This window comes from Leopardus geoffroyi, chromosome B3 (genome assembly GCF_018350155.1).
Source record: "Leopardus geoffroyi isolate Oge1 chromosome B3, O.geoffroyi_Oge1_pat1.0, whole genome shotgun sequence".
NCBI classification, from domain to species: domain Eukaryota; kingdom Metazoa; phylum Chordata; class Mammalia; order Carnivora; family Felidae; genus Leopardus; species Leopardus geoffroyi.
The window spans coordinates 135,295,806-135,315,985 of NC_059337.1; the positions used below are offsets into that span (position 1 = coordinate 135,295,806).

Here is a 20,180-nt window from a genome sequence, read left to right on the forward strand (position 1 = left end):
AGGCTAACCCATTGACAAAATTTTCTGATTACGAGTTAATTCCCTTTACTATCGTCTTTCTTTCTCCTTACGTTAAATAAAACAACTCCTACCCCCGCCACAAATAATCAATCGGAGATTCTGAAGAGATTTATGTAGCACCTACCCAGGCTTAGGTCATTGATGTACTTCCTTGACGTATAATGATTACAAAAAAAAAAAAAAAAAAAACAAAAACAAACACTGCAATAGCCTTTCCTGGGTTTTTAATATCCAGTTAATAAATTCTTATTCAATAGCAGTCCCTTAGAGCCCACTAAGGGGCAGCTCACTTTGAAGAAACTTTACACAACAGCACTCTCTTGTGGGAAGAGTAGTAAATTAATAACGTTCCTGGACTTTATGCAACGTTGCTGGTTAGCATATCACTCAACAGTGATTTTAAGGATGAGATGAGCCATGATGTCACTCAAAAAGTTAATAAATACCAGGTGTTACTATAGTTAGGTAAGGCCTCAAAATACTACAATCTGGTTTATAGATCTGAGTCACTCATTCAACAAGTACTACTGAACATCTATTAAACTACACGTAAGAACATGTGCTGCGGGAAGGTACAAAATAAAGGGCATCATCCTTACTCCCAGTGACCTTACATTTCACTGGATGGGTGAAGACAGAAGATGGGTCAACAATGACCTGTACCCTAAAGTAAAATAGAAGTGTGCTACCAAAGACTCAAACGAAGCACTATGCAGCTTCAAAAGAAAAACATCACACCAGGGTTTGGTTTTGAACTGGAGGAGTGGGATGCTAAATGAAGCATTTTTCATGAAGGAAATGCTATTTGAAGAGGTGGGATTAACAGAAGTGTTAGGAATCAGGCCCGCTCTTCAGGTGGAGGAACAGGAAACGAAAAAGCAGAAGAAACAGGAAAACGGTAGCCCTAACTAAAGGACTAAGACACTCTGGCTGCATAGAGATGACAGTGCGAAATTAGGCTAAGGTGGCAGATAGCCCAGAGACAGTGTGCACGTGCACAAGCAGTAGAGGGAGAGAGAATCTTTTTTTTTTTTTTTAAAACATTCACGAACTTTTTTTTTAATATTTATTTTTGAGAGAAAGAGAGAGAGAGAGAACACATGTATGTGCGTGCGTGAGTGGGGGAGAGGCAGAGAGAGACAGGGAGACAGAATCCGAAGCAGGTTCCAGGTTCTGAGCTGTCAGCACAGAACCCGACATGGGTCCCGAACTTACAAACCATGAGATCGTGACCTGAGCTGAAGTCAGATGCTTAACCGACTGAGCCACCCAGGAGCCCTGAGGGAGAGACAATCCTAAGCAGGCTCCATGCCCAGTGCAGAGCCCAGTGGGGCTCCCCCCAATGGGGGGAACTTAATTTTACAACCTGTGAGGTCATGACCTGAGCCGAAATCAAGAGCCAGACACTTAACTGACTGAGCCACCCACATGCCCTCAAAACTATTTTAATTAGAGAAAAATAAGGGCCCGAAAATTCGAAGATTATCAATTTTATAGTCTGAGGATGTTTTCCCATTTCTGCCAATGTGAAACACATGCACAAATGTTCACTCATTGTTTTAGTTCTCATCTGAAGTAAGTCTTTCTGAAACTAAAGGTACAATAGTATTCCCTGCAAAGGTGGGGAGTTCGTCTCAAAGTGTTGCCTCTACTGGCCTACAATCTCTTTGCAGACAGAGGTAATCTGTGATCTCCTTAGATCTCCCTCAGCATCATACACAGTAAAAAAGAAAGAAAGAAAGAAAGAAAGAAAGAAAGAAAGAAAGAAAGAAAGAAAGAAAGAAAGAAAGAAAGAAAGATGTATTTACCACTAATGGAAATATACATGGACATGATTTTCTGGAAGATTATTTGCCAGTACATCTTAAAAATTTTAAAAACGCCCTTTGAACCAGAACTGCCAGTTCTCAAAATTTATGCTAAGGAACTCATTTGTCATCAACACAAAAATACCTATCTTGGGATATCATGGCAGCACTCTTAGTAATTTTGAAAAGTTGAAACATTTCTAAGTGCCCAATAATAAATGACTGGATTAAAGAAATTATGGAAAATCCAAATAATGGTATACGATGTAGCCATAAAATGGTATTGCAGAAACATGTGCTTTGTGAAACAAGGTTTAACTCATATTATTAAGTGCAAAGGTTACAAAACAGTATGAATAGTATGATCTCAACTTTGTTTTAAAAATACATATATAATATGTACACATATGTACAAGAAGCATGCGAAAGCATAAAAAAAGGATGATCTCTGGGTGGGTGGGACAGTGACTTTATGATCTTTTTGGTTTATGAAATTTCCCTGAAGTGGAAAATATGTTTTGATAATAAGCATGAAAAAACAAAACAAAACAAAACACACCTCATTGAGAGAAAGAACATTTTAAAATATGTTAAGCAGGGAATCAATCATGCGGATGTAACGAGGCCTCCGTAAAAACTCACAAAGAGAGGGCTGATGAGCGGTGGGAGATGTGGAGAGAGGTGCTTGTTGGGAGGGAGCTAGAAGGTCTCTCCCAAGAGAAACCAGGCCTTACCCTACAGATCTCTTCCACCTGGCAGCTTCTGAGTTAAAACCTTTTATAATAAACGGCATTCTAGCAAAAATAAAATTTTGGATAAAAACAGAAGTACGGAGGGACCTCGTAACTGAAAATTTCTAACAAACCAAGAGTTAATTCACACTGACCTACTTCTTCACCCTGCTACTTCCTTCCTCTCTCCCTTCTAATATCCAAAACCTGCTCAACCTTAGACCATTTGATTAAGAATAAAATCACACAAATCAAATTAGTTCTTTGGGAGCCTGACAAAGCTAATTAAAATCAGTCAGAATTTAAGTCTAAACTCCTAAAATGATGAGAGGCAATTATCTCAATAGTTAGATTCAGAGAGAGCTAGTACACTTATCATGATAAAAAAAATAAAATGTTTTGGTTTTTTGTTTTTTGTTTTTTTTTAAAAAAAAAGGGGGAAAGAAAGATTCAGAGAGAGCTGTCTGAATGCCAGATACGGTCAAGAGTTCCACACCTTAGTGTAAAACCCACACACATACTCTGAGCCTGACCTTGGGCAGGTTACTAAACCTCTCTACCCTCTGTATCTTCATCTGTAAAATGGAGATAATGACTCTGTACGAACAAAATTAAGTAAGCTAGGGAAAATGCTTACTAATCCTGACGCTCAAGAAGTGTTCAGTTAACGTGAGTGCTATGAAGGGGAAAAGTTACCTTGCATTTTCCATCGCATTAGAAGATGAAACTAGCTTTTCCTCCAATACTGTGACTTTTTTTCTCAGTTTGGCCTCTCTATCTTCTGCAGCCAAAGCTTCACGGGTGTAAGAATCCTCTGATTCTAAAAGATGGTTACGCAATCTCTCTAGCTCCTGGTTTAAGCGTAATTCTTTGTCGCGTAAATGTTGAACCTAGGCAGAGGACATGTCTTTATTTTTCTTCTATAAAATGTTCCCCTTTCCCCTCTACAAGCCACTTTGTTATCAGACCTTCTGCCCATTACTGAAGTCTATCAATTATATACTAATTTCTCATACTGTAAGATGTATTTGTATTAGAAAAAAGTCTAAATTCACCTTGAATACTCATCTGGAAGTTTTACTTTGTAAGATCTCATCCCCTGTGGCTATAATGGAAATGGAATTGTGCAAAGTACTGGGTTCTTTGTGACAGATCACCTTTTCAGTAAAAATCTCATTTTTACATACCTTTTGGGTGAGAAATTTTTAATTTTTTTACACTGAAGTGTATTTAACAATGTTATACTAGTTTCAAGTGTATAATACAGCAATTCAACAACTCTACATTCTACTCTGCTCACCGTAAGTGTACTTATCTGACACCATACATGACAATATCATTGACAATACTCCCTATGATGTATTTTACATCCCTGTGACTTATTTACAACTAGAAAATTTTACCTCTTAATCCACTTCACCTAATTCGTCCCTCCCCTCTAAAAACCACCAGTTTGTTTCCCATATTTATGACTCTGTTTCACTGCTTTGTTTTTTTGATTCTACATAAGTGAAATCACATGGTACTTTCTTTTCTGCATCTGACCTATTTCTCTTATCATTATACTCTCTAGGTCCATCCACATTGTTGCAAATATCAAGATCACATTCCTTTTTATGGGTAATATTCAACTGTGTGTGTGTGTGTGTGTGTGTGTGTGTTGTATCACATCTTCTTTATCCACTCATCTATTGGTGGACACACTAGGGCTGCTTCCGTACCTTGGCTATTGTAAATAATGCTGCAATAAACCTAAGGGTGCATGTATCTTTTCTGAATTTGTGTTTTCATTTTCTTTGGGTAAATAACCAGTAGTGGACTACTGGATCGTATGGTATTTCTATTTTTAGCTTTTTGAGGAACCTCCGTACTGTTTTCCACAGTGGTTGCACCAATGGGAAAATTTTATTTTATATCCAAGATATGCCATGGTTTTCACTTTTGGAAACTGAAATAAAATGCACTCTGGGAGATCAAAATCAGACCATAGCACATCAGAGGAAGACTTAGAAAAGAAATCATCTAAGAGAGAAATTAATTTTAATTGATAAATCATGCTGCTTTAGCTGCTTTTCTTAAAGTTATTAAGCTTATTGCTTAAATCACTGTTTCCTTAAAGAGAAAGCATACCTCGTTCTGTAAAGCAGTGTTTTCCATTTGTTTCTGCTTCAGGGCCAACATGACCTGGTCTCTCTCCTGTTGAAACTTAACTGTCTTCTCTTGCATCGACTTAACTGCATTTAAAAGCTGATTTAACTCCCCAGTCTTGCCCTTTTGGAAAGAAAGTAACTTTCACTTTAAGAAAAGTACAGAGACATTTTCTTCATTAAATAATTCTGAAGTATAGTTAACCATGTCAAGGTCATCAAAAAACACAGTCTGAGAAACCGTCACCGTCTAGAGGGGCCTGAGGAGGCGTGACTCTAGACATAATGGGGTGCCTGGGTGGCATCATGAAGAGAAAAAAGACTTTGGGAAAAAAATTCTAATGAAGTATGAACTTTAGTTGGTAATAATACATCAATATTGGTTCCTTAGTTGTTACAAATGCATCATGGTAACTCAAGATGTTAACAAATACGGGAAACCGGGTTTGAGGCATACGGGACTCTACTATCTTTGCAACTTCTCAAATAATCAAGGTATTCTGAAAGAAGAAGTTTATCAGAAATGTTTTTAAAAGAATTCAAAAGATACAATCTCTTCAAATTTACCCCGTGAACAACAAAGTGTTCCCAGATCCCAAAATCCCTCAAGAGAGGATGAGTATGTGCGTGTATGCTCATTCACTGGGCACACACACCTGTCACTAGAGAGAGCACGAGTCACTGGCGGTGAAGAGATGGGGAAGTCATTTCCACAGTTCTGTTTTCTGAAGAAAATTATTAATTGCTACTAAGCTCTTTTCTTTCCTATTTAAATTAACCTGTTGCTAAAACATACTTGGAGAGACAGAGTAATTTGGGGGAGAAACCCTCCAGGTACCTGTGAGAAAAATTCATTTAGAACGAATCACAAGAGCTTGAGATGAGTGTTTCTCAATCGACAACCTCACATTCCCCTTCAAAGACACTTCTCAATGAAGCCAATTGACCCACTGCAACCCCTCCTCCACCCCAATTCTCTCCTGCAAAACTCCAGCCCCAACACACCTGCTCTTTTTCTTTCAGTAGCTGCTCAAAAGCAAGAGCCTTTTCCTTCATTGAGTGGCACTCAAACTCTTTTTCTCGAAGCATCATGGAGAACTTCATATTAGTCTCCTGTAAAGCTTGATATTCCATTTCCTTTTCCCTGGTTGTTTCTACTATTTTTTCATTTTCCTCTTTCAGTTTACAAATGTCCATTTCTAAAATCAGTATCCGCTCCTTCAGGTTTGTCACCGCCTGCCTCAAAAGTTCATTTTCATTCACTTTGTTAGTGAAATTTTCATTCAATGAAAGTAACTGATCGCTTTTGGCTTTGATTAAGAGGTCTTTCTCCTTAAGGGACTTTTGTAAAACATCGTGTTTCTCCTTTAGCTGCTTAATTTCTGAATCGGTCTGTTCGTGTTCTTTTCTTTCCAGCTCTGAGGAGGCAGCAATCGAATCGGACAACCTGTGATTATTTTCCTGGAGCGTTTTGATTGTCGCATCTTTTTCCTGCAGTGATTTTCTTAGTTCTTCCAGCTCTCGTGTAGAAGCCTCGCTCGATGGGTCGGGCTTGACTGTTCGAAGAGACTCTGCTGACTGGGAAGAGAGCGATGATCCCGAGGACAGCTGAGGCGAAATAATATCAAGTTTCCCTAAAAGAAGATCTTTGGTGTTGCAAAGCTGCCCTATGCTGTGCTGAACTTGTGCTAATTCCTGCCCAAAACTTTTGAGTTTGGTTTCATTCTGTTCGTAACTCTGGATCAGGCCAGTGTAGTCCACTTGTAACTTAGAATTATTATCGCTGTCAACCAAAACTTGTGCCTGAAGCTGATGCAGTTCTTCCTGAAGTTGGGCGGACTCGTGCTGCATATTCTGGACCGTGGTCATCACCTGCTGTTTCCACTCTTCCATTTTCTTTACTTGCTGTTTCAATTTGTCGCGTTCCTGTAGGAGCTCCTCGAACTGGTTACTATTGACACCTCCGACCTCGTTACCAGTGCTGGATGTTTGTAAAACCGTCAACAGGGTCTGGCATTTCTGACTCAAGGCATCGATTTCAATGTCTTTTTCTCGAATGATACGTGATAAATTCTGCACGGTTTCTCTGAACATATCTTGACCACCACCTTCAGATCGAGCGGCCAATTTTTTATTTTCATCTTGCAGCTTCACAAGAGCTGCTTCTTTGGCAGCAACTATATCCATCATTTTGTGGTATTCTGTTTTCAGCTGGCTATTTTCCCTGGTCTTCTCGCTCAAAACAGCTAATACTTGCTCCCGCTCCATAGCATAGGCCTGCAGCTGCTGCTGAAGGTAAACGACATCCTGGGTGTAGGAAGCCGAAGAAATTCTAGCGTGAAGAGCTTGTATCTCCACGTCCTTCTGCTGGATGATCTGCGTTAGCTTCCCCACCTCATCTTTGGACAGCTGATCGATCTGTTTCGTTAAGGATATGTTCTTTTCATTCAGGAGCTTAATCTCCAATTCTCGTTCTTTTATTCCTTTCACTAATCTCTCCGTTTCAGCTTTAGATAAATCATGCTTTTCGCCGCCATTTTCTATATTGAGGCTCCGTACTTTTGTTTCTTGAAACAGATCAGAATTCTCTGTTTGAACATCCTGCCTTTCTTCATGCAACTGGGTTTTGATGTGTTCGATTGTTTTGTGCAAATTCCTAATCTCCTCATCTTTCTCCAAAAAGAGCTGGGTGTGTGTGACAGTCATTTGCTCGTGCTGGCATTTAAACTCATCCATTTCCTTCTTCTGCTCCTCTAAAGACTGAAGCAGCTGCAGTTTACTCTGGTTTTGATCTTCAATTACCTTTTGATGATGTTTTATTTCCTCCTCGAGATTACCCTTTATCACATTCAGCTGCAACACTTCCGACTCGAGCTCTGTGACGCTATCGAGGGGCTTAGGCTCCGCCACAGGTGCAGCTCGACTCTGCTGGTCCCGGAGTCGTTCCAGTTCCTCTTTCAGATGATTGTTTTCTTCTTTCATGGACCCAAGGCTTCTGTCTTTTTCCTCTATGGTTTGCTTTAAAACTTCATTTTTTCTTAAGGCCTCAGTATGTTTATCTAATTCCTCCTGAAGCTCTGAACCTCTTTCTTTAAGTTTTTCAATAACGATTTCCTTCTCGCTTAGAAGCTGTGTCAATTGCTTCTGCTCTTCTAGACTAGATGACAAAATTGCCTTCGTTTCCTTACAATCAGTATCCATCTGTTCAAGGTTCTTTTTGAGTTCTGCTATTTCAAAGTCTTTCTCTTGACTGAGTTTCATTAACTGCTGCTGTTCCAGCTGTAAAGCAGAGGTACTCACATCACGTGCCTTTGATAGTTCTTTAATCACCTGCTCATACTTATTGGCTTCTTCCAACCGCCTCTCTTCAGCCCGACTCAATTCTGCTTCTAACTGTCCTTTTTCCATTTTTAGAACCTCCACAATAGTGTTTCTTTCCAGAGAAATCTGATTGCTACCAGCAATGGATTCCTCCAACTGACGTCTTACATCCTCACACGCTAAAGCCAACTTTTCATTTTCCGTTTTGAGATCAAAGGCAACTTTGTTTAAATTGTCATTGAGCTGCTCTATTTCTGAAAGACTTTGCTTTAAGCTTCTGACTTCGGCTTCCCTTTCTTTAAGTAAGTCAACCTTAAAATCACTGCCAGAGTCTCGATTTAGAGATTGAGTTAACTCATCCCTGACTCTGGAAAGCTCTTCCTCGTTTTGTTTAATATGCTCCTGAAGTCCAAAGTTCTCCTTCTGCATATTTAAATTACTTTTTTGTGATTTATTTAGCTGATCTACTAAATCTTCTACTTTATCCTCAAGCTTCTGCTTGGCTAAGTGCAGATCATTCAGGACCAGTTCACTCTGAACTAACTTTTCTTTCTGCACATCCAACTCTTTAGTCATGTTCCTTTTATCAACTTCAAGTTGATGGACTCTCTTTTTTTCATCATTTAGATCTTTTTTCAGTTTACTAATGATGTTGTCTTCCTCATTTTGTTGTTTTGATAGCTGATCTTTCATCAGAATCACGTGCTGAAAAAAAATAATTTGCATGGTAACGTTACGGCATTCTCTCATTTTGGTCACCTAAAGAAAATTTTGTAAAATGTCATAAATAATAGAAGAATAATCTTCAGATATTTCTAACCCTTCTTAAAACAATACTTTTTAAAAAAATCTCAACAAAGGTAAATGGTATATGTTGTTCATCTTCAACTCCTAAAACACTGAAGCAGGAGTCAATAAACTACAGCCCAGGGCCCAAATCAGGCCTGTCACCTGGTTTTGTAAATCAAGTCTTATTGAAACACAGCCACATTCATTGTTTACATACCACAAGGGCAGAGTGGAGCACGACCGAGAGCACTAAATGGCCTGCAACACCAAAAATATTCACTATCTAACCCTTTCCAGAAAAAGTTTGCCAACCGCTATGACTAGATTATCAATGAAGCAAAATACCGATTAAATCACAAATTTAAATCACACCCATTGCTTTTGCCTGTTACCCCAGTGTTCAGTCTACTGAGAACAATGTGCTGCCACGTTGTTTCTAACATCATGTACCTGTGTGGCTTCTTGGTTCTGTCTGTCTAATTCCTCTAGCTCAGCTAGCAGTGTTTCCTTCTCGGTAAGACTCTGACTCAGTTCCTGTTCTTTTGCCTCCAAAGTCAGCCTTAAATTGTGTAATGTGGAATCCAAAGCCATGTCTCTTCCAGTTGTACTTTTAATTACTTCATATTCATTGTTCAATTTTAGAAGTGATGCCTGAAGTTCTTCCTTAAACGACAAGGGAAAAAAACAACATACACTGTCAGTTGGAAGAAAACACCAAAAGATTACTTCTATCTGTGCATCTATATCTATGTCTGTATCTATATCTACCTATCTACATACACGCGCGCACACACACACACACACACACACACACACACACACCCCTTGGGAATCTATTCCCAGATGCTTGTGTCAGAAACATTACTGAATAACACTTCAGCAATGATATAGAAAATTCAACAAACCAGACTTCCCTCATGTGCAATTTTATGTGCACCTTCAGGCCGATATTTCTATAAGATCAGAAATAACATCGGACAAGATGGAATGGCTGTTTAAGTTTCCAGTTCCGGCTTCCTCTTTACCCAAAAACTTTCCCATTTGGGAGCCTTCCTGATTCCACCCCCCACTGCTGTCTTCTCTTCTGTCTGCTCCTTCCCTCCCACCACACACAGTTTTTAAAACATCCCACATCTTCTGGGCCTCTGCACTTCCTTCCCCTAGCGGCCAATCACCAATAGCCACAAACTACATAAACATCTATAAAATTCAATGCTCATTCGTTCTAAAGTTTGTCCTCTCTAATCAGAACACAAAAGGCTTCTTTTCCCTCATAAAAGGAATTTCCCTTATTAAGGGGTCCTGTCAGAACATCAAACTTTTGTTATCATCCAAGAAAGTAGACTCCTTCCTTCTTTTCCCATCTAACTTGAACACAGACTACGTTCCCCTCTTGCAAGCCTAACATCCCTAAAGATCTATCTATAATTTTTAAACTATATCTTATGTTCTGTTCCACTGGTATTTAATGCTTTTCTTCCAAACTCCAGAAGTGGAACAGTTCTCTTTGCTTCAACACTTTCAACCTTAGATTATGATATTTGTGGTACAACAACTTTAGAATCTTCTTTCATTGATGGAGAAAACTCAAACTTCTTTTTTTTAAGGTTTACTTGTTTATTTTGAGAGAGCGAGAACAAGCAGGGGAGGAGAAGACAGAGAGGGAGAGAGAATCTCAAGAAGACTCTGTACTGTCAGCATGGAGTCTGACGCAGGGCCCTAACTCACAAACCCCGTGAGTTCGTGACCTGAGCCCAAACTCATGAACCCTGTGAGTTCGTGACCTGAGCCAAAATCAAGAGCTGGACGCTTAACCCAATGAGCCACCTAGGCACCCAAGAAAAATAAAACTTCTATGGAATCTACTTTAAAGTAAGAATCTCAAAATTCTACAAATAGACTATACATACCTTACCAGGAGTTCAGCGAAAACTAGACTAGAACAGCTGCCTCATGATTCCCATTTCTCTTCCAATTCAAAAGTTTATTCTGAACTATAGTTGATGAAAATAGCATTCTCTTGTCTTTCTAGATTTATATGTCAATCAGGAGAACCACAAAAAGTTTTTTCAGGTAGACGTTATGAACATACACAGCCTTGCAGTTACATTTGGCATTCTTTTTTTCTTTCTTAGCAATTAAAAAAAATTTTTTTTTAACTTAAAGTTTGTTTCTTTGTTTATTTACTTATTTATTTATTTGGGGCGGGGGGGGAGAAAGAGAGAGAACGAGTGCAAGAGCCAGTGGGTAGGGGCAGAGACAGAGAGAGAGCGAACCCTAAGCAGGTTCTGCACTGTCAGCACAGAGCCTGATGCAGGGCTCAAATTCATGAACTGTAAGATCATGACCTGAGCCGAAATCAAGAGTTGGATGCTTAACCAGCTGAGCCACCCAGGCGCCCCAGTATGGCCTAGCATTCTTTTTTAAAAAAAAATTTTTTTTAACGTTTATTTATTTTCGAGGCAGAGCGAGACAGAGCATGAACAGGGGAGGGGCAGAGAGAGAGGGAGACACAGAATCTGAAACAGGCTCCAGGTTCTGAGCGGTCAGCACAGAGCCCAACGCGGGGCTCGAACTCATGGACCGTGAGATCATGACCTGAGCTGAAGTCGGATGCCCAACCGACCTAGTCACCCAGGCGCCCCTGGCCTAGCATTCTTAAGCAGTGAGTTGATCCCTATCAGAGATAATGAAAGGAAATATTATGAAGGATTACTTAACATCGAAAAAAAGGAGCAAGAGGGACCAGGAACGGCTGCAGAATCCGAAAATATCAAGAGAAGGTCACAGACCCTATCAGGAATGTGCAGAGATCTGCAAACTACAAAGTATACCTGGGCCAGTTAGAGAAAGGAGTAACTGAAAGAACAGAATGCAAAGGGAGGAGAAAAGAGCAAAAAAATTATATATATAATACAGGAATAAAAAAAGACTGGGAGACACTACTGGCTCTTAGTGGGTAGAAAGAGCGGGGGGGCAAGGACCCCACAATGCATACGACAGTACACAGAGCTAAAAATTTTCCTGTCTACATGCCAAAACGTCCCTTTGAGAAACACTGCCTATACACTAATGTGGAAGGACGCTGAAAACATGTTAAGGTATACATGAATATATGTATAGTATGCTAACAGTTTTTTCAAATCTATTTAAATAATCATACATACTTAGGTGTAGTCTGAAAGGATGGACATATGAGAAACTGGTAAGAAAGACTGCCTTTGGAAAAGAGGCCAACCAAGGGAGGTGGAAAGGATATTCCCTTTGTACCGTCTAAAGTTTTTCGGTATGAATTACCGTATTTGTACATCAGTGAGTATGTGTTACCTTTTAAAAATTAAGATTTTAAATTGAGTTAAGACACTAGCCTATAAATTAATACCAGCCGACAACTATCCTCTGTTTAAACACCTACCTTAGCCAAGGAACTACCCCCAAGTAGTACAAACATAAAAATACCTCTCCCGATACCCAACAGTGCATTATAGAACCTCGTTCCAACCTTGCTTCCAATATACACAAAGACCTTATTTCTACCAGTGAGATTATATCCCCTTTATCTCTCACCACTAAGAAACTCCTGTCCACAACAGATACGTTCTGGGACGTATCTGCAGCTACGGTTTCTGTAAGATGCCAGTCCAAGCTCGCGACCCACCTGTGTATGTTGCTGCTATCAGGACTTCATCAGAAACCAAAACAGAGCCTTTATCTTTTCTGCTCATATCTGTATGCCTACTGGCTTATCTGTGTGTAAACGTAAACCCTGGCCAGCCTTCATACTCTGAACCTTGCCCAAGTACTTGAACCTGGTCTGACAAGCATCAATGAGATCAGCTTTATTCTAAGGCCTCTCAAGACCTAAATGCTCCATTTATATAAACTGGACCTTGGCTTGATCTGTAATACACACAATATTTTAATTCTGGTCCCATTTTTATCGCACCCACCTTTTCTTGACTCAATAAGGACTTCTCTTTTTCTAAAATTTCAACATGCATTTTAAGTTTCAAATTGTCTTCAGTGAGATTGTTATCCTACAAAATGTTAAAACAGAGTTTTCAGATAAATTTCAAGTTTATAAAAAAGTAGGCAAGCCATACAAGTGTGCATTTCTACTCAGCATTTCTCTAGTGATATATAAAAATTATAAGCATACAACACTAGACCATCTAAAGTCAGTCACTCATTTTACAAACATTCTTATAGATATTTTTGTAATTTATTTAAAAGCATACACAAATATACATAATACATAAATACGTTTACAAACTAACCTGGAATCATTAGCACTAGAAACAACTCTAAATTCCTTAAGGGAAATCAAAATGCATTCCTCGGTTGGTGGGAAATCTGCTTCCACTCATGTACGTAATATAATGTCTGTCAAATTAATCTTGAAAGTGATATACCTGCATTTTCCAATTATGTAACTTTAAAATTATGACAATTTATGATTCAAAAAATTACCGTTATCAGCAAACGTAAAATTACTAAGATGCAAGTTCCCAGGATAAGTTCACGTGAATTTGTAAAAAACACAAAACAAGCAACTACAATAATCGAAATACTTTTTCTCGATAAAAGCCAGAAGGTTTTTCTCTTAGCATTAGTTTACCTGGTTTAAAATACTCAGTCTCATAATTTCATTTTCAGCATCTGCAAAAACAAAGAATCTGACATTAAAATACTTCAACTTCTTACCTCCTATGTAATAAACTCAGAAATAAAGCTCATTTAAAATAAAGTGTATTTATAAGCACAATCAGCAAACCCTAATGGTACTTACTGAAACGTATTTTTGTTGTTTTACATTTCTATTTGACTATACTATAGAATTCATAACATAAATGCCAGTTAGAAGCTCCATTAAAATGTAATTCTATGAAACAGTACAAGAAATAAGTATAATCATATCTGGATGAGTCATAAGTTATTGCCTTGATAAAAACACTAATAACAATGTTTCAAAATGAGTTGATTAGTTTTTGTACAGGAAAGAGTAAAAGGACTGAGATTGAGGGGAAATGGCTAAAAACAAGAATACATATTTATACCACAATAATACAATAATCTCTCAATTCTTTACTTTTAAAAATTTACTTATTTATTTTGAGAGAGAGCAAGAGAGCGCAAGAGCGAGCAGGGGAGTGGCAGAGAGAGAATTCCAAACAGGCTCTCCACTGTCAGCACAAAGCCCGACATGGGGCTTGAACCCACAAACCGTGAGATTATGACCTAGCCGAAATCAAGAGTTTGACATTCAACCAACTAAACGACCCAGGTGCCCCAATTCTCAATGTTTACAGTGACTTAGAAATGACAGGGGAGCCTGGGTGGCTCAGTCATTTAAAAACCTGACTTTGGCTCAAGTCATGATCTCATGGTTCTTGAGTTCAAGCCCCATGTCAGGCTCTCTGCTGTCAGCAGAGTCCACTTTCAGATCCTCTGTCTCACTCTTTCTCTGCCCTTCCCCTGCTCATGTGGAGCACGCTCTCTCTCAAAAATAAACAAACAGTAAAAACATAAATAAAGTGACTTGGACATGACAACAGATAGAAAGGCCATTCAAGCTGGTATTATGGATAGATCCATATATAGAAATAGTTCTGGAAGAACACAAAGACGGAATACTTTAAGTCCAGCTGAAGTGATTTATTCAATGTTCACTCAGATAATACTGAACGTTTACTGTGAGGTCAGTTGCTAGACAACCAGATGAAAACCTTTAGTCCTTGCTTGCCCTCAGGGAGCTTTCTATTCAGAGGAAAGACAAACAAGTAAACACGTGACCACAGTACAGTATGATACAGGGAGCGCAAGGTGCTACATGGAGCAGAAAGGAAAAACACCTGCTCTATCTGGCGGTGGGAGAGGGGTGAGGAGGGCTAGGAAAGCAGCAGCATAGTATCTCCCAGTAGATACGATACCTCCAATGAGTTGTAATGTACTTAAGAATTAGCAAAGAGAAACAGAGACACTCCACACAGAGCAGCAAATGCAAAGGCGACAGACCTAATAGACAATAACATCATCGGCTTAAGGAGATGTATAGAAAGTTCAGTACGGCTAACGCTTAGCACGTGAGGAGAATGGGAAGAACTGAAATTAAAGGGGGAGACAGGGACCAGATCACGAAAGACATTTTATGTCAAGTATGAGGTTTAGACTTTATCCTGAAGTTCACAAGGGAGCCACAAAGTATTGCAATCAGGGAAGTAAACCGGTTCTGAGTTTCTGAAAAACCATCCTGGCTGCAGAAAGAAAAAAAACTGATTCAAGGAATCATGGAGGCCAGAAAATAATAACAGCTAACACTTCTGTAATGCTTACTACGGGATAGCCATTGTTCTAGAGAGAACTCTGCAGGTAGTAACTCAGAGAATCCCCATTACTACTACTGTAACTATGGAAGATAGTATCGTTATCCCAACTACACAGATGGAAAAACAAAAGCATAGAGATGGTAATTAAATTGCCCAACGTCACTGAATTAGTGACAGAGCTGGATTCTAGCACAGTCATGTACTTAACTACTGTGCTATTCTGCTCCATGAAGAAACTACTACAGTTAATCAGGCAAAAGAAAATTGATTGGCTGAAGTTATTCAGTGGCATGGAAACTGGAAAAAGAGGAAGGACTAGGGCAGTAGGTTTGTTTTTAAAGCAAATGAATTCATCTGAGTCACCCAATATGTGGAATAAACAGATACATTTATTTTGAAAAGAGCAGAGATACTCTGAAGTCAAACAAGAAAGAAGTCTAGATCCCTAGTCAACAGCCTTCTCTTTGCCTTCCTGGCAGCTCCTTGTGAGAGGAGGCACTTGTGAGAAACCCTAGAATGCCTCTGAAAGAGTACCAAGCCAGAGATGCTAAGGAAATAGAACCTTCAGGATATGCTAGGTGATGACTTCAAATTCTCTTTTGGCAAACTGGTAAATGCCACCAATCACTAAGGCTGGGAGAGGAGGAGTAGGAGGAGGAGGAGGGAGGGGAGGAGGAGGAGGACAACGACGACACGGTGACCCTGAACCTAACTTTAATATGAATTTATGGAGTTGGCCATCCAGGTCAGGCACTCAGGATAAACAACTAGGCAAGTGAGACAGATTGGAGGCGGGGATCGGGGAGCAGAGCACCCAAGGGCTAGAAACACCCTCCAGAGCAAGAATCAATCAGTTCATAATGTGAGAGTTTATATTGTGAGAAGACAAAAATGCAAAATAAAACACATCTTTGCAGCTAAAGAGCTCCTATTATGTTTTCCTGGCATGAACGAATACTGGTGTTTGGCCTATTTCATTCAATAACTTATTTTTTCTAACACAGAACACAGGTATGGTAACGAAGTACCAGCTTCAGCATGGAAAATGATAAAAGACCTATGGTTATCACTCTTGTGTCTGCTTAGATACAGGACATCATTTCAAACGGTGATACAGAATTTTAAAAAAGGGAGGCTGCATTCCCTAACTGGAGGGTCTGGACCCTAATGAGTTCCAGAAAGTATTTGGTTCTACACAGATTAACAGAAATACACCCACACCTCCTCCCAATAAACAGCTACTAAACATTTCCCAAAAATCTACACTGCCTCCTAGAGCAATGAGTCCCCTGTAAATACTTAAGGATGAGGCAGGGAGTGAAGCCTTTTTAGTAGAAAATTCCTATTTGTTGTCCGTTAAGTATGGCACTGAAGCGAAACCAACAATTCGATTCAAATTCTACACAGTCGTTTCCACGACTCCTCCATTCCCATTCAGTACTCAGTGTGCCTCTAAAACAACTGGTACGCAATAAAACACCCATCATCAATAAGTTCCAAACATTTTATACCAGCCAGTGCCCGCTGCAGTTTGAGCACTTCCTCTTGCACTGATTCACCCTGCGACAGGATTCCTTCTCTTCCTGTCACAGCATCGCCCTGCCTCACGGCATCAGGCTGCAATTTACTACATTCCCGTTTCAAGTTTTCACACTCTTCCGCTATTTGTCTGTTTTCAACGTGCAGGCGTTCTTGTTCCTTCTTCAAAGCATCTCTGTCATTTTCTGCAGAAGATAATTTTGTATTTATGTCCTTTATTTTATCCTCAAGTTCTTCAATTTTTTTTGTAGACGCTACTTTCTCAGTTTGTAGATCCTGAATAGTTTTTTGCATCTCATGGATTTTCAAGTGATCAGTGACTGCAGTTCCTGAGCCACCTAGAACATGAACAGAAAATCAAGGACAGCAAATGTCAGCTACCAAGAGATTAGTAGCTTGCTATATACAGCTACGAGACTGAACAGACGTGAGAACCTGAAAATCTTTGGAAGTTAAGACAACGAGATACCATTACACTCCCATTAGAATGGCCGAAGTTCAGAACATGGACAACACCAGATGCTGATGAGGATGTGGAACAAGAGCTCTCGTTCACTCTTGGTGGGAATGCAAAACAGTAGGGCCACTTTGGAGGACAGTTTGGCAGTTTCTAACAGAATGAAACATACCCTTACCATATGGTTAGCAACTGCACTCCCTGGTATTTACTCAAAGGAACTGAAAACTCTTACCCACATGAACACCTGAACAATGATGTTTATAGCAGCTTTATGCATAACTACAAAAACCTGGAAGCAAAGAGGTCTTTCAGGAGGTGAATGGATAAATTGTGGTACATCCAGGCAATGTGATACTATTCAGCACTAAAAAGAAGTGAGGGATCAAGCCATGAAAAAACATGGAGGAACTTTATTTTTTTCTTTTTTAATTTTTTTTTTTAACATTTATTTATTTTTGAGACAGAGAGAGACAGAGCATGAACGGGGGAGGGGCAGAGAGCGAGGGAGACACAGAATCGGAAGCAGGCTCCAGGCTCTGAGCCATCAGCCCAGAGCCCGACGCGGGGCTCGAACTCACGGACCGTGAGATCGTGACCTGAGCCGAAGTCAGACGCCCAACCGACTGAGCCACCCAGGCGCCCCAACATGGAGGAACTTTAAATGCACATTACTAAGTGAAAGAAATCAATCTCAAAAGGTTACATACTGTATGATTCCAACTATGTGACATTCTAGAAAAGGCAAAACTATAGAGACAATAAAAAGATTGGTGGGGAGGGCAAGTGGGGGGTGAGTAGGCAGAGTAGAAAGGATTTTAGAGCACTGAAACTACTCTGTATATTATGATGAATATGTGCATAAGTTTGTCCAAACCCATAGAATGTACAACACCAAGAGTCAACCCTAAGGTAAACTATGCACTTTGAGGGATTGTGATGTGTCAATGTAGGTTCATCTTTGGCGGCAAGTGTGCCATTCTGCTAAGTGATGGTGATAGTAGGGATGGCATGCGTTTGGGGGCAGGGGTATGTGGGAAACCTCTGTACTTCCTTCTCAATTTTATTATAAAAACAAAGTCTTAAAAAATTACAATAAGGGGGCGCCTGGGTGGCGCAGTCGGTTAAGCGTCCGACTTCAGCCAGGTCACGATCTCGCGGTCCGGGAGTTCGAGCCCCGCGTCAGGCTCTGGGCTGATGGCTCAGAGCCTGGAGCCTGTTTCCGATTCTGTGTCTCCCTCTCTCTCTGCCCCTCCCCCGTTCATGCTCTCTCTGTCCCAAAAATAAATAAACGTTGAAAAACAAAAAAAAAATTAAAAAAAAAAAAAAATTACAATAGGGATGCCTGGGTGGCTCAGTCAGTTGAGCATCCAACTTGCTTTTGGCTCAGTTCGTGATCTCACAGTTTGTGGGATCAAGCCCTGCGTTGGGCTCTGTGCTGACAGTGTGGAGGCTGCTTGGGATTCTCTGTCTCCCTCTCTGCCCCTCCCCCCCCCTCAAAAATGAATAAACTTTTTTAAAAAATTACCATAATAAAGCATTTTTATTTTAGATTTTTTTCCCCTGTAATCTCTACTCCCAACATGGGACTCAAACTCATGACCCTGAGATCAAGAGTCACATGCTCCACTGACTGAGACAGCCAGCTGCCCTCATAATAAAGCTTTTTAAAAATAAACAGTCGAGGAAAAATATTTGAATGAACTACTAAAAAGCCTATGTATATGAATTTAAAAGAGAGTGAAAATGGTTCTATTGGTTTTTAAGGTTTTTTTTTAACATTTATTAATTTTTTGAGAGACAGAGACAGTGTCAGCAGGGAAAGGACAGAGAGAGAGGAAGACACAGAATCCGAAACAGGCTCCAGGCCCTGAGCTGTCAGCTCAGGGCCTGAACCCACGAACTGCAAGATCATGACCTGAGCCGAAATCGGATGCTCAACCAACTGAGCCATCCAGGTGCCCCAGAAAGTGAAAATACTTCTAATCATTTATTACCAAAGTACCACCACCAAACAATACAAAGAAATCTATGTATTGTAACTATCTGTCACAAAGGCAAATGGACCTTTCCATTTCTGCATAATCTTTCCTTTTTAAAAATTTTTTAAGTGTTTATTTATTTTTGAGAGACACAGAGTGCAAACCGGGGAGGGGCAGAGGAGACACACACACACGAAATCTGAAGCAGGCTCATGCTCTGAGCTGTCAGCACAGAGCCCGACACAGGGCTTGAACTCATGAATCTGAGATCAGATCATAACCTGAGCTGAAGTCGGACACTTAACCGACTGAGCCATGCAGGTGGCCCAATTTCCACATAATCCTGATAATAGTGATGCCACTGCAAATTTCCGGCAGGTGAACAGAACTAGTCATTCACTCATTCTTTAGAACTTAGTCCAAGTTTACATCAGTGTCTTGATCACACATCACTAGGCTGGTCTTTTAATTATATCATCTAATACATTAAGTTAATAAAAACTAACAACCTTGTTGTAACAGCTTTTCCAGTTCTTCAATTCGTTCTTCATAGTCACTTAATTCTTCTCGATGCCGACGACTTATTTCTGTCAATTTCTGTTGATGTGCATTCTGTAACACTGACATTTCATGTTGATGGTCATCAATTTCCTGACTTCGGTTCTGTTTAAGTTCCTTAAAAAATAAAAACAAGGTTAACCCCATTTATAATCAATGATACACCTAAGCTATTTCATTGTGCAGAAGTGTGTATTAAGAATAATTCTCTGGGGGCGCCTGGGTGGCTCAGTCGGTTAAGCGTCCGACTTCGGCTCAGGTCATGATCTCACGGTCCGTGAGTTCGAGCCCCGCGTCGGGCTCTGTGCTGACAGCTCAGAGCCTGGAGCCCGTTTCGGATTCTGTGTCTCCCTCTCTCTCTGCCCCTCCCCTGTTCATGCTCTGTCTCTCTCTGTCTCAAAAATAAATAAACGTTAAAAAAAAAAAAAATTAAAAAAAAAAGAATAATTCTCTGAACACGCTATGGTTGAAGAGAATTTAAACACAGCCTCCAAATCTGGA

At 39.9% G+C, this 20,180-nt stretch overlaps 1 protein-coding gene across 5 annotated transcripts in view; it reads right to left on the reverse strand.

Annotated features, from left to right (window-relative positions):
- The window catches only part of TRIP11 (thyroid hormone receptor interactor 11), a 63,152-nt gene that overhangs the window by 24,547 nt on the left and 18,425 nt on the right, over nt 1–20,180 (reverse strand). For 4 of the 5 annotated variants that reach the window (XM_045448260.1, XM_045448259.1, XM_045448262.1 and 1 more), the window contains 8 exons: nt 19,631–19,796; nt 16,655–17,020; nt 13,436–13,476; nt 12,768–12,854; nt 9,268–9,480; nt 5,713–8,733; nt 4,691–4,831; nt 3,257–3,450 (listed from right to left, as the gene is read on the reverse strand). In XM_045448260.1, coding sequence (XP_045304216.1) covers nt 3,257–3,450; nt 4,691–4,831; nt 5,713–8,733; nt 9,268–9,480; nt 12,768–12,854; nt 13,436–13,476; nt 16,655–17,020; nt 19,631–19,796 — 4,229 coding nt within the window. The remainder of the gene's footprint in view (nt 1–3,256; nt 3,451–4,690; nt 4,832–5,712; nt 8,734–9,267; nt 9,481–12,767; nt 12,855–13,435; nt 13,477–16,654; nt 17,021–19,630; nt 19,797–20,180) is intronic. The other variant, XM_045448263.1, reaches the window with a different exon arrangement.